This window comes from Haliotis asinina, chromosome 1, assembly GCF_037392515.1.
Source record: "Haliotis asinina isolate JCU_RB_2024 chromosome 1, JCU_Hal_asi_v2, whole genome shotgun sequence".
In the NCBI taxonomy this organism is placed as follows: domain Eukaryota; kingdom Metazoa; phylum Mollusca; class Gastropoda; order Lepetellida; family Haliotidae; genus Haliotis; species Haliotis asinina.
Genome location: NC_090280.1, coordinates 52,235,005 through 52,248,787, shown reverse-complemented (window position 1 = coordinate 52,248,787; position 13,783 = coordinate 52,235,005). Strand labels below are relative to the sequence as shown.

The following is a 13,783-nucleotide window of genomic DNA, read 5'->3' as shown; positions in this document are numbered from 1 at the left end:
GTATTTGTGGAATATGTTTAGTTTCTTAAGTTTCCAGTTCGAACCCGTATCCAGGAGCTGTGGAGTAGCCTAGTGATTAAAGTGTTCACTCGTCATGCTGAAAGCCCATTTTTTTATTTTCCCACATCGTCCCAATGTGTGAAGCCCATTTCTGATGTCCCCTCTGTGATACTGCTGAAATATTGCCAAAAGCAGCGTGAAACTCTTTACTCATTCACTCTATCCCAGTGTTGCAAACTCATAAACTCACTTGATTGATATTTGGTCTTTATGCAATTCCAGCGTTGATCTCTGAATCCTGCTTATGGACACTGCTGCCATGTTAATGTTTTAGGGATTGATACATTCACTAGTATGAGAATAGTATGAGACTAGTAGCAGTCTTGACTGGTAACTAGTTTTTATTCACAAATTGTCATAACTACTGAAGCATTACCTGTGGATTCGTTGTAGTACAACAAAATCACTTATCTGTGTTAGCAAAGATCAAGTACACAAAAGCTGAGGATGTAATTTCTTTAATAAATTAATGATATATCATTTATGTACAAGGACAGATGAAAATGTTTGGACGGACAGAACTATGAAAGATGTTGGTCACTTCTGGAGAATCAGCTGCTCAATGAACTCATTCTGTTCACCTTCAGCTTTCTGTAAGGCATCATACTGGATCCGCAATCTGGACCAAAGAAACACAACGTGATCAGGATGATATACTTCCTGTCTACCATAAGCATACACTGACACACTGAGGTAACACCAAGAGTCATATGAATGCAACCTATTTCACCTGACAAAAAAAATCCATGTAAACCAGTCATCTAACACTTCCCTGTTCCAACTCTGCACTGGCATGGTGATGGGAAGGATGGAGCATGAATGTTTTAAGTGTTTGTTGGGCTGCAATGATTCACCAAAACCTCGATTTGATCTCAATTTTCACTACTGAACCCTCAATTCAAACATTTTCAGTTTGATTCTTCATACAAGTAAAACACCAGATTTCATTTACTCTCAGAGTTTATTAAACAAAACATATCAAACTGAAAACTTTTTCCAAACTTTGACTAGAAAATCAGGAATTTGGTGATGTCTACTAACAAGGATTCTCACTTGGTAATTACCCCAGGCATCAACAATCATGTTTCCTCTTATTTCAGCTCTTAAAACTGCTTGAGTTGGAGTACAAATTATGTTCTCTATGTGGAAAAATAACTTAAATAGATATTCTAATCTCAAATTGAAATAGTGATGATAGTCATCAGAAATTGGAAACTAAGGTGTCAGATTCAATTTTCAATGAATCAAAATGGATTGTTGCAGCCCTGTACATTTGATATGAAATGTATTTTGCAACTAAATAGTCTCATGGTTATGCTTAATCCTAAGAAACTGGTTTCAATCCCCACACTGTACAATATTTATTGAAGTAAAGAGAACAATGAGGTAAGTAGAAGCATTGAGGTAAATAGGCGCTGTTTCCACAGACATGTTTCTCGAGTCAAACTAGGAATGTCAAATAGCCCAGTTCCACTTGTGCTGCAGTCATAATCAAGGTAACTGACCTCTCCAGCTGCATCTTCCTCTCTGTGATGAGTGCGACTAGTTGCAACTGCTGAGCTTCTCGTTGCTTAGCAATTGACTTTAGGAGATTCCGTGCACCGATTGCCTGCAACAAATATGTCAGCAATGTAACCTGCCTAGACTGTCCACACAAAACAAGTCTGCAATACACCCTGCCTAGACTGTTTGCACAAATGGGCAATACTGATATTAGCTATGTCACGATTCACCGTCGGCAAACTTTGCATGAAACATATGATTTCAGATCGATTCAGTTTTTTTTAAACATATCAGTTACTATTTTTTTTAGTGTTAACACATTTGTCTTGAGTATTTTTTTTAGCGGACTTCTACCTACCTCAAACACACAAAATGTTTCCTGCATATTTTGTTTCCTGAAGTTTGTAATGCATTTATTGCAGATTTTGCGTTTTTTGCAGGTACCAAGATAAAAAGTCAAACAAAATGGGGGATCACAAGGCTGGTACACAGCAAACCAATTTTCTTGAGGTAGACAGATATGTAGAAAAATAAAACATAAAAAACAGCTGCCTTTACATCATTGTTATGGTGAGATTCACTACTTTTTGACATCCCATCGTATGAGTATGAACCTACAAGAATTTTATCACATATATTTATGTAGTTTCCGATACTTGTAACAATATACGAACAGAATTTGCAAAGAATTATTCTTTCAACAGATTTATATGTATCTGACATGGAACAACACTTCAACACAGGAAATTACAGCTTTGTTATGTTTCTTGTTACAAAGCTCCAACATGTCCTGTGAAGTGTTTCAACTGTAATGCTGTTAGTGTTCAGAATCAGAAACCAAACTCACTATACATGTAGATTAACAGAGGGCTTGTGCTGAACGATTATTGATCAAAACTGAAATATATACATTTTTAATGTAATCAATAATTTTAAGGGTGTTTCCCCAAGACTTTCTAATTAATGTTTTTTTCTTTTTTTAACTAAAACTGTCTTGAAATGAAATGCACGCATAAATGAAAGAGAACTAGAATCATACATAAGCCAAAAAAAGTGGCTAATATACTCATGGAAACAAATAAGGGAACGCATGCAAGTACACATGTTCCTTTATTATTTTCCAGGTTTCTTCACAAGGTATGCATTGCACTGTGGATGAAAGTCTGGAAATAAACAACGGAACTATTGTACTCTCATGTGTTCCCTTATTTGTTTCCATGAGTACATTTTACAATGAGCATAACCTTACACTTTTGAGTATGTTTGTGAATGTTCATCAAATTTAATGGTTAGTATACTTCATTCAAGTTTGTTATACCTGTACTAAATAGTAAAACAATAAAACTCTGATTAATTGAAAATATTATTTTTACAATCGATAGGCGTTTTTGAACCTTCTTCCAATTGATTTTCGATCATTGGAACACCACTAAATGCTGTTAAGGAAGTGTAATGTAATTGATACAACATACCTTCATCTTTTCCTTCTCCACTTCCGTTGCAACACCATCCACAACTTCAATGAAGCCACTTACTATCTTCTGGAAATCAGCAATTTCTAAAGAAGTAAATAATATAAATTACTCAAAGAGACCCTTCAGTGTGACACCATACAGTAAGGGGTAGTTCCCATGCAATGATGTATTGCCAACCACTACAGTTACTACCACATTCATTTACGTCTAACTTCAAAGAAAGCCATCGATGATGTTCACATATGAATGCATTTCTTGTTTTACACAAAGCGACATGTATATAAAAAATATTAAGTCACAGATGGTGCAAACCAGAATGATACGCCAGGTATGGCATTGCCAACAGGTCAAACGGGACAAAACTGAAAAGGTCAAGGAGCAAACGAGAAGTCAAAAGGGCCATAGATTTAAGTCAAAGGGACCAAATTGTATAAAATAGTAAGATTAGAATATATTCATTACAGTAGTTCTAATCCTGAACATCTAAGAATGTCACACATTGTTGATATAAAACATCTCAGGTTAAGTGTTTATTTTATGAGAAAACATCTCACAACATCTCAGTATTGTTTATTTAGAATATCTCATCAGTTGCTCATAGAGTTTAAGTGTTTATTTTATGAGTATAGTCAACCACACATCTGTTTATGTAATGATTACAAGATGTTTTAACTGTCAGTTTTCTTAGCAAGATTATTGTTTTAATTAGTTTTGATTGGTCCAATGACTCAGATTCAGAATGCTACATAAAACTAACAGACAAGACTCTTAGGAAGAACCAGCATTCCCTGGGGTGTGACCATTGTCAGAAATGGACCCATCATACAGTCTGTTCCAGTTCAAATGAGAACCATGAAGGGTAAAATAACTTGAAAAAGGAATAACTGCACAAAACACAAATAAGACACATAGTCATGGAACCTCTGCATTAAACAGGCAATGCCTTCACAAAGCTGTTCCACTACATATTGTTACTACATATTCATTGGCTTCACATTAATTTTCAACTTGCTGTGCGCATGCGCATAACATGAATCATTTCAAGTATCTAATACCATATGGCTAGAATGCAGTTTACAGGGCCTATCTCACTGTAGTGCCTCTACAGGTGGGGCATTCATTCACATTGTACATACAACTCCATAAAAATCATGGCAAGAGTTCTGCCCATACCCCCAACCCCAATCAAAGCTTAAATTACAAACTGACATGCACAGCTCACCCTAAATATACCTTCACTAAACTAAAACTGGTATAAAAAAAACAATCAATGAACTTACTTCAGACGTTCAGTGTTGGAATGTTACATAGAAGGTGGAAATATTCTATGTAAAAAGAGGGAGGTACTCTTTCCAAAATCATCTCTCTCTCTCTCTCTCTCTCTCACACACACACACAGAGAGAGAGAGAGAGAGAGACGCGCACGCACGCACACACACACAAAATGAACGGTCCCTTCGGATTAGGGTTAGACACCCTTTGCGATCTTTAGGGTTAGGATTTGAGGTTATAGTCTGGTACCTTCCTATCTTTAGAGAGCGCTAATTAACCGTAAAAAGTGCGCCCGGTAAAGTGAAAAAAGAACAAGTTTGTTTACAAATAAACAATTAAAGATGTCATAGCATCCTATGAAAAAACCAAACCCCATCTTACTGTCGACAAAGTCTTTGCACTCTTCCTTCAATTCAACAGTTTGTTGTGCAACTTCAGGTTCTAAAACTCTTATCTTATTGAGTTCATCGAAATGAAGTCCTGCCCGTGCAAGCGCCTCGTCCGCCATTTCGCTTATGGAATGTTGCAAGGATGTAAACAGAAAAGACACTTCTCATTCGGAATCGAACAAAAATCGAAAATGGATGTCCACAGAATGCAGAATAATCCGTGTTAAAGTACAAAAAGTAAATTTAAAATTGAAAATAGTTGTATGTAATTATGTTAGCTGATTTCTCTGCGAACCTTAAGATATTTTTGGAGCCAAATCAGGCTTCCTATTAAAAAAAGTAATTGTTCGTTTTAGTTTTTTCCTCGTAGAACACCATGTACTTGAACCGTGATTTGTAGCCGTGCTACGTATCCTGATCTATAAATAGATTTTTGCTTGTTTTTGTTGCCTAGCCAAACTGTTTCATATTTTGCAGCAACTCTTGATTTCGTTAAGTTTATGGGGATTTATATATTTCTCTGTCCACAGATAACAACAATCTCAGTTTATTCGAAACTAACAACATCAGTAAGTGTCCGGAAATAGAACAAGTTGACGTCATTTCCAGCCAGTACATATATCATGACACTTTCTTGGCCATATCTATATTTAGAAACGCCTATTTAAGCTGTGAGTCTTTTGAAAACATTCAGAATTTGTCTATTTCCCGGTGGAACATACGTTTTATGCCATCGTAGACACCGAACAGAACAATTTTCTCCCCAAACGTTCGCCCAGTAGACTGGGCTGTTCCTACTGCAATGTCGGGCGACTCCCACAAAACGGTCATCAAAGGGAACACTTCAAAATATGTGAAGTTAAATGTCGGCGGCTCATTGCACTACACGACGATCGGAACTCTAACAAAGCATGACACAATGCTCAGAGCCATGTTTAGTGGACGGATGGAAGTGCTGACAGACTCTGAGGGTAAGCATCTAGTCCCACCTGATAACAGCTCTGTTTCTGAATCCACATTATCATTATGAATGTTCATGTTTTAGTTTATTTGTATGTTTTCTTTAGAAATGGCCACTGTGCTGTAATCGGCATTTGAAGAATCGGCCTTGATGATTGTTTTGGGTTCAGTGTGTGTAAATATCAGCTTTTACAGTTCATGGATGGCTTTTGGAGGTGTGTGTATTCCCATGTATGAAAGATGTTGCAGTTTACCATGTGGAGTTGTGCCCCTTAGTTTAAGTCATACTGTGTTGGTTCGAATCTCGGATTTGACAAGATATTGAACCATGATCAAAATGGCATTTCAGAATGGCCTCGAAAGATAATGTTAAAACGGCATCAGAAAAAGTAGAATGGTAAAGTCCAAACACTAAACAGCATCAGGTAAAAGGTGTAACCTAACCTATAGCCACTCCTTTCACACTGCAATCCTACATTCTCCATCCTACCTTTCTTTCATTTTCTTTTAAAATGAAAAGATTAGGTTGCAATAAGAAACGATGAAAGGTTGTCTCAGGATAGTCAAAGTGTATCTGGATTTTGAGGCAGGGTTGGGGGTGGAGAGGTGATGGTTAAGTGATTGAAAAGTAATTTGATCACATTGGTGAAAGAAAGTAGTGAACTTCTTTACTGGAAGAGGTTTCAAAGACATTAATGCAAACCTGTAACATCTACTCCGTACACTTCCTGCTTTCACTTGATGTCCAGTTGTTATCCTTGTGATCATTTTGACATTTTTCCTGAGGGCATTGGACTTCTTGGTTGATGTTATGACTTTCTTTTGTGATCTCTGTAGTGTGTGTCTTGACATTTAAGTTTTTTTATGCTATTGTGACCACACTTCTCATCTGATACCCTTGCATATATTCTTTTCCCTCATCTGCTTGACCCAGTATGAAATGCTCTTTTTCCATGTTAAATGTTCATAACATATATGATGCACTATAAGCTTCCCATTTTTCTCATGATGGTATCAGAAAACATTGGAAATCTTTGGAATCTAAGACATATTGTGACATGACAGATTTATTTCAAATGGTTATGCGGTATATTTCAGGCTGGATCCTCATTGACCGATGTGGAAAGCACTTCGGGACAATCCTCAACTTCCTGCGTGATGGAACACTTCCACTGCCAGAGAACCGCCGGGAATTGTATGAACTGCTTCAAGAAGCTAAGTATTACCTTGTACAGGATCTCGTCAAGTTGATTGAAGCTGCCCTCAAGAAGAGGGAAGAACTGGAACCAATCTGTAAGGTGCCACTGATAACTTCAACACGAGAGGAACAACAACTGGTATCATCCACTATGAAGGTAATGCAGTTACCTGGACAGTCAAATAACATTGGGTTGGTTTTTACTCTGAACTTAAAACAGTTACTTAGACAGTCAAATAACATTTGGTTGGTTGTTACTCTGAAGGTAAAACAGTTACAAGTACAGTCAAATCCTTTTGGGTGGCTTGTTACTCTAAAGGTAAAACAGTTATGGGGACACCTTACTAATAAATGCCGTAGTGAAATATGTCTAGTAATATCACTTTTATTGCTGTCTACATGCTGATAATTGGTATTTCTGGGCTTTTTCCAGCCAGTTGTGAAGCTGATCTGCAACAGACACAACAACAAGTACTCCTACACCAGGTAAGCGATGCTGAACATTTACCATGTTTACACAGGACAAAACCTGTGGGGCAGAATACATTCCGAGTTTCCTGTGCTTGTACCCAGACTAAAACCATGACAGGATTTGAAATTACATGTACATCATTTGAAAAGTAAAATGTCAGTGTTACATCAGGCAAATGTAACTCTGTTTGTCTTTAAAGAACTGTCACTTCTCCACATGCCATTGAGTTTTCTTGTCTCAGACTGGTGGACTTCAGTTCATTTGGAACCCTGTTGAGTAGCTGACTTGTTTCAGTTGTTTTATCATGCAGAGTGGTTTTGATTGTTGCTCATGCCATCGACCACAAGTTTGGCTATCACAGACAGAGTTAATTACAGGTTTCCATGACGCTACTTAAATATTGTTAGCATTTAGCTACGTTCACGCAGTAACAATAGTAACTTGAATATAATAGTTGTGCCATTGTAGACCTGTAAATTTTGCAGGTGGCAAAAGGAAACATAAACTCTTGAAACAAAATAAAGGTATATGTGTAAAAATGTTCCTTGCGTCACCAGGTGTTTTGGTTTGGCCAAAAATGTATCATTTATTATTACTCATAGCTTTCCAAATAACCAAATCGTTTAGCAGTCATGGTTTTATGAGAGTTTTCATGAAACATCAGTGAACTTTTCTAAAGAGCACCTTAAATTTTCAAAGGCTTAAAATATAATTTGTATGTAACAGACTGTTACAGTAAATTATAATTCTGCTGATAGTTGTTTCTCTGTCATTACCTTGAAAACGCCAGTGTTTGATATAGAATTCCTTGATATGTTTCAGTAACTCTGATGACAATTTACTCAAGAACTTAGAACTCTTTGACAAACTGTCACTCCGCTTTAATGGACGGATCCTCTTCATCAAGGATGTCATAGGCAGCAGCGAGATCTGCTGCTGGTCCTACTATGGACATGGACAGAAGATAGCCGAGGTGTGCTGTACATCCATAGTGTACGGTACTGACAAGAAACACACCAAGGTATGTCCCTCTGACCACGCTAATACCTACTTTCATCTCTGTCCCTCAAACCAAGTGGATCGGACAAATACCTCCCTTCTACCTTTCCAAGCAATTCATTTTGGACAAGGATTGGCTTGGTTAAGGTAATTGGTTAAAGCGTTAGATTGTTACGCCAAAGACCCAGGTTGGATTACACCGATGGGTACAGTGTGTGTGAATAAAACCATCATTCAGTCACATTGTTTGTTCATTGCTTTACAAGAGATGTAACCTTGAGACATGTATTACTTCACTACCTATACTATTTCCTCCCTTTGCCACCAATCATGGTTTGATGTTTTCCAGGTTGAGTTCCCAGAGGCCAGGATATACGAGGACACATTGAATGTATTATTGTACGAACACAGAGACAAAGGACCGGATGCTGAGCTTCTGCAAGCGACCAGGGGATACACTGTAGGGGGTAATGGTTACCATAGCGATGAGGAAGTGGAAGAAAAGCTGGATTTGGTTGACAAGCTTCGTAGAAAATGAAATACCCAGTATTGTGACATGTGCTCAAATCACAGGTCAGGAATATGGATTCCATGGACAGCAAGGGGAGATAACTCAGCTTTACATAGTCTAATGCTGATGTGATATACAGACAGGTCCACCATGCTGGTCAAGAAAACAGCATTCTTCTTTATACAAGCTGGTATTAACTGCAGACCTGTGAAAGCACCCTAAGGTTATCGTTATCATATTGATAATGTGAAACTGTTATCCGTATCACCAAACACTTGATGCCAGTATTAAACCATAATTCAGTATGCTGACTGTTGTCAGGAATGTTTTAATATTGGCAGTAAGTGTTGGTTGTTAATAGAGCTAATTTGAGTTATTTATTTGTTGGTTTGTGGTGTCTGTCAGTTCGGAATTTCATCTTAATCTTTGCATACTTTGATGAACTTGCTCTGCTTGCAGAATTCTTCCTCATCACAGGATATTTTGACATATAGTGATATCTGTTGTGGAAAAAGAAATCATGTTTTATTTGAAATCATTCTTACAGCTAATAAGGGAAGTGGGGTAGCTTAATGGTCAAGCTGAAAACTGAGGTCAGATTCCCCAAGTAAGGACAATATGTGTAGCCCATTTCTGGTGTCCCTGCCATGATGTTGCTGGAATGTTGCTAAAAGCAGCACAAGACCAAACTAATGGCTAGTATCCTCATTACACTTGCAGTAGAAGCATGGAAGATTCACAGAAACACCGGTGTGGCACAGCTGATAGGTTTCACCACGAATAGGATGATCTTGCTGGACAAAGTGTGAGTGAGGTGTCCAGTGCTAAAAGTTACAGAACTTAGGGTGCTTCTAGTTTTTGCCAAGAATGTAATATGTACAGTAAGAGCTGTGTGGTAACAATTTGTTATTTGTCACAGGATTGTGGATTTCAACAGTGGTTTCAGTTCCCGCACATCACACTGCAATAGTTGGTTTAATGAAAGTGGGAACTCACGCAATTAGTTCAAATTAAACATAGAATAAGCTTCATGGATGTCATACTAGTAAGTCTGAGAGTATCAAGGCACAGTGACAGTTGACCCTCCCATGTGTTGCTCATTGACTTCATTCTGTATTGATTTGTGAACAGCAATTTCTAAGTTTAGCTATGAACTGAACGATGGAGGTCAGCAGTATTCACCATCTGTCCTTTGAGAAAATTATAAGTACAGTGGACTCTGTCAATACCGGCATCACTCGGGACCAAACAAAATGCCAGTTATGACAAAGTGCTGGTATAGGCAGTTTGCCTCATGACACCAACACACAATGGAAGTCGTACTGTCTCGTTAGCATGAACAACATGTTTGAATAAGGAACAAGGCATGCAGTCATTTATTACTCATTCAAATAATATCAAGGTCATTCACATTGTAAAAAAGTCTCTGATCATGTTTTGTATTTTCTGTGCCGATGGCTCGAGTTCAATGTCCTCAGCTGCACTTTCCAAGTTCTGCACATGATGTAGAAGTATCAACTGCACTTTTTTTGTTGAAGTGTCAACTCACATCAGTTTCTGAATAATATCGGGAAATGTGTTACAGTGTTTACAGTCAAACTGCCCACTAATCACCACTCTATGTAAGGGACATGTATCACACACAAATTAACAAGACACTAATTGACACTTCCCCTTTCTGAATAATATCGGGAAATATGTTGTTACAGTGTTTACAGTCAAACTGCCCACTATTCACCATTCTATGTAAGGGGCACGTATGACACACTAATTAACAAGACACTAATTGACACTTCCCATTTCTGAATAATCTCGAGTAGTAACCGCGAATTGTGTTGTCACATCATTTGGACCTAATTGCATCAAAGGGTTGTGCCGTTTTTCATGTGCCTTGTTTTCATAACAATTTGTACGTTGGGACTGAAAAACAATGCCGATATCCTAAGTAGACAGAAACCGATGTCTACAGATGTATCTATATGATAATTAAGTGCATTTCTGCCGGGACTGAAACTTTGTGCCATTGTAGACAGAATGCCGATGTTTACAGAGTCCACTGTATAAGTATATCCAAGCTGCATGGAATATGTTGCAAAGGAGTCATTCACTGTTTTGTGAAATTTCACACACGCTCAAGACTTCCATACAGGCAATGCGAGGAACATCTAGAACATACCCCTTCTTCCTCGAATATAGAACAGTGCGGTACCCTGGTGGTTAAAGCATTCACTCATCACGCTGAAGATCAGGTTCGATTCCCTACGTGAGCACAATGTGTGAAGTCCATTTCTGGTGCCCCCCTGTCGTGATATTTGCTGGAATATTGCCAAAAGCGATATAAAACCACACTTCCTCATACAATATGAAGCAGGTTATGTTATATATTATAGGTTTCATGTTGTGACTCATGTATCACAGTATGTAGTGGTGAATGAGGTGGGAGTTGTGTCACACCCCTGCTCCAGTCACAGACAAAGCTTTCTGACATCTGTAGACTATTTGATGCTTATGTCTAAACCATGAAACCTTCCTATTCTGCTGTTGCATCACACAGACTTTTGATATTCATCCATGCAGCCATAATGGTGTGTTCAATCAGAAAAAACAACTTTTAGACTCCTTAAGCTACCTTCACACAGCAAACTTAAGTATGACAACACATGCCAAAAGTTAGAACGTCAAACTTGCACTTTCTTATGTCAAACAACTGTTGTCAAACTTGTGTGTCATTTGAGTGCCATGCTTTTATCGGTGGGGATACATGACAAATTTCATTGACTGCGATAGGTTGTTTCTGACCAACATGAGTTTGACAACACCGAAAGTTTGATGGAAAAGTATAGAGAATAGACACCGATCCTATTCCTTGACAATAGTCTGACAACTCTGGAATTGATGTTGGTGGTGGGTTGTTGGAATGTTCACATTCTGAGTCTCAAACTCGAGTTTGCCATGTGAAGGCCACTTTACATGTTGGTTGTTCTAATGTCCCACTTTGAAGTTTGAGGGGGACATTTCTGGATTTTCATCTGACTGAGATACAGGATATTTTTATACAACTGTAAATGCTGCCCTGGTCCAGAATTACAGAAAATAAACAGCCAGGCTCACAAGAGGGTTTATTTGAATTCTTTTACTGATGTTAGCGTCTCTTGATGGATGGATTCCGTGCTTCCACGACCACATGGCACCATGAATGAGCACAACTACACTGTCCATTGAAGTTGTTCATGTTTATTTCTGGTGAAATGTCAGCTGCGTCCTCTGAAGAAGATCAGTCTGTTGCTAATAGTGATGTTCTCAGTCTATCCTATAGGTGTCCAAGGGGAAATGAGTTTTATTAGATGTGAAATAAAGATGACAGTCACTATCATCCCAGGCTTCATTTTCTTGTATGAGTCAAATAATGGACAAAGGAAATTATTCTGTCTTAAGGAATAATTTATATTTGTTTGCTATTGTGAATAAATTTCTCATGTCAGTGATACCTGTTTGTGTGTTCTTGTTATCCAGGCCCCTACAAGAGTGTCTGTGTGTTTGTTTTACCTTGCTGAGGCTATTCTTGGGGTATCAGTTTTGAATGGAATAGTCTTTAATTTCTGTAATGCATTGTAGTTTGATCGCATGATCCTAAAATTTTAATGTGTCACCTCAGATCAAGTATTAGAATAATAGAGACCTCATCTAATCCAGGTCCCCACAAGGTGTATGAGGGGATATCCCAGACCCCACATTGTGTAAAAGGGGATATCTTTAAAAACTCGACGCCATAAACTGTATCTTACCTCGGTCACCACAAGGTGTATATTGCCTTGGCCTCCACAAGGTCTATCTCACTTTATCCCCACAAGGTCTATCTTACCTCAGTCACCACATGGTGTATGTTATCTTGGGCCTCACTAGGTGTATGCTATCTGCGGACCTCACAAGGTGTATCTTACCTCGGTCTTCTCAAGATGTATGATATCTTTGGCCTCACTAGGTGTATCTTACCTCAGTCCCAACATGATGTATGTTATCTCGATCTCCACAAGGTGCATCTTACTTTGTCAGATGTAGTAACAATGGACATAGTAGCAGATCCCGTAACAATGAACATAGTAGCAAAAGTAACAAAAGACACAGCAGTACATTAGACATGTAACTGAAGACAGTAGGAAGGGTAGTGCCAATTGACACAGTAGCATATTTAGTAACACTAGACATGTAACTGAAGACAGTAGCAGAGGTAGTAACACTAGACATGTAACTGAAGACAGTAGGATATGTAGTAACACTAGACATGTAACTGAAGACAGTAGGAAGGGTAGTGCCAATAGACACAGTAGCAGAGGTAGTAACACTAGACATGTAACTGAAGACAGTAGGAAGGGTAGTGCCAATTGACACAGTAGCATATTTAGTAACACTAGACATGTAACTGAAGACAGTAGCAGAGGTAGTAACACTAGACATGTAACTGAAGACAGTAGGATATGTAGTAACACTAGACATGTAACTGAAGACAGTAGGAAGGGTAGTGCCAATAGACACAATAGCATATTTAGTAACACTAGACATGTAACTGAAGACAGTAGCAGAGGTAGTAACACTAGACATGTAACTGAAGACAGTAGGAAGGGTAGTGCCAATTGACACAATAGCATATTTAGTAACACTAGACATGTAACTGAAGACAGTAGCAGAGGTAGTAACACTAGACATGTAACTGAAGACAGTAGGAAGGGTAGTGCCAATTGACACAATAGCATATTTAGTAACACTAGACATGTAACTGAAGACAGTAGCATATTTAGTAACACTAGACATGTAACTGAAGACAGTAGGAAGGGTAGTGCCAATTGACACAATAGCATATTTAGTAACACTAGACATGTAACTGAAGACAGTAGCATATTTAGTAACACTAGACATGTAACTGAAGACAGTAGCATATTTAGTAAC

At 38.2% G+C, this 13,783-nt stretch overlaps 2 protein-coding genes across 2 annotated transcripts; one reads left to right on the top strand and one right to left on the bottom strand.

Annotated features, from left to right (window-relative positions):
- Positions 1–502: 502 nt before the first annotated feature.
- Positions 503–4,896, bottom strand: LOC137280399 (intraflagellar transport protein 20 homolog). Its single transcript, XM_067811881.1, has 4 exons — positions 4,692–4,896; positions 3,036–3,121; positions 1,566–1,669; positions 503–679 (listed from the first exon to the last, which is right to left on the bottom strand). Exons 1-4 carry the CDS (start codon positions 4,816–4,818, stop codon positions 598–600), a joined length of 399 nt encoding a protein of 132 aa, XP_067667982.1. The 5' UTR covers positions 4,819–4,896; the 3' UTR covers positions 503–597.
- Positions 4,897–5,267: 371 nt separating this feature from the next.
- Positions 5,268–12,326, top strand: LOC137293713 (BTB/POZ domain-containing adapter for CUL3-mediated RhoA degradation protein 3-like). The gene is made up of 5 exons (XM_067824423.1): positions 5,268–5,670; positions 6,758–7,014; positions 7,291–7,343; positions 8,152–8,350; positions 8,678–12,326. The coding sequence occupies exons 1-5, from the start codon at positions 5,502–5,504 to the stop codon at positions 8,864–8,866; spliced, it is 867 nt and encodes a 288-aa protein (XP_067680524.1). The 5' UTR covers positions 5,268–5,501; the 3' UTR covers positions 8,867–12,326.
- Positions 12,327–13,783: the final 1,457 nt, after the last annotated feature.

What these genes read in the sequence shown, in the direction of transcription:
- LOC137280399 (XM_067811881.1), bottom strand. Translation starts at nt 4,818, where the DNA reads ATGGCGGACGAGGCGCTTGCACGGGCAGGACTTCATTTCGATGAACTC. An exon ending in GTGCAAAGACTTTGTCGACA is followed by an intron (nt 3,122 to 4,691) that starts GTAAGATGGGGT and finishes TTACTTCTTTAG; the next exon opens with AAATTGCTGATTTCCAGAAG. An exon ending in AGGAAGATGCAGCTGGAGAG is followed by an intron (nt 680 to 1,565) that starts GTCAGTTACCTT and finishes TCTTTGGTCCAG; the next exon opens with ATTGCGGATCCAGTATGATG.
- LOC137293713 (XM_067824423.1), top strand. Translation starts at nt 5,502, where the DNA reads ATGTCGGGCGACTCCCACAAAACGGTCATCAAAGGGAACACTTCAAAA. An exon ending in AGTGCTGACAGACTCTGAGG is followed by an intron (nt 5,671 to 6,757) that starts GTAAGCATCTAG and finishes GGTATATTTCAG; the next exon opens with GCTGGATCCTCATTGACCGA. An exon ending in TGGTATCATCCACTATGAAG is followed by an intron (nt 7,015 to 7,290) that starts GTAATGCAGTTA and finishes GGCTTTTTCCAG; the next exon opens with CCAGTTGTGAAGCTGATCTG.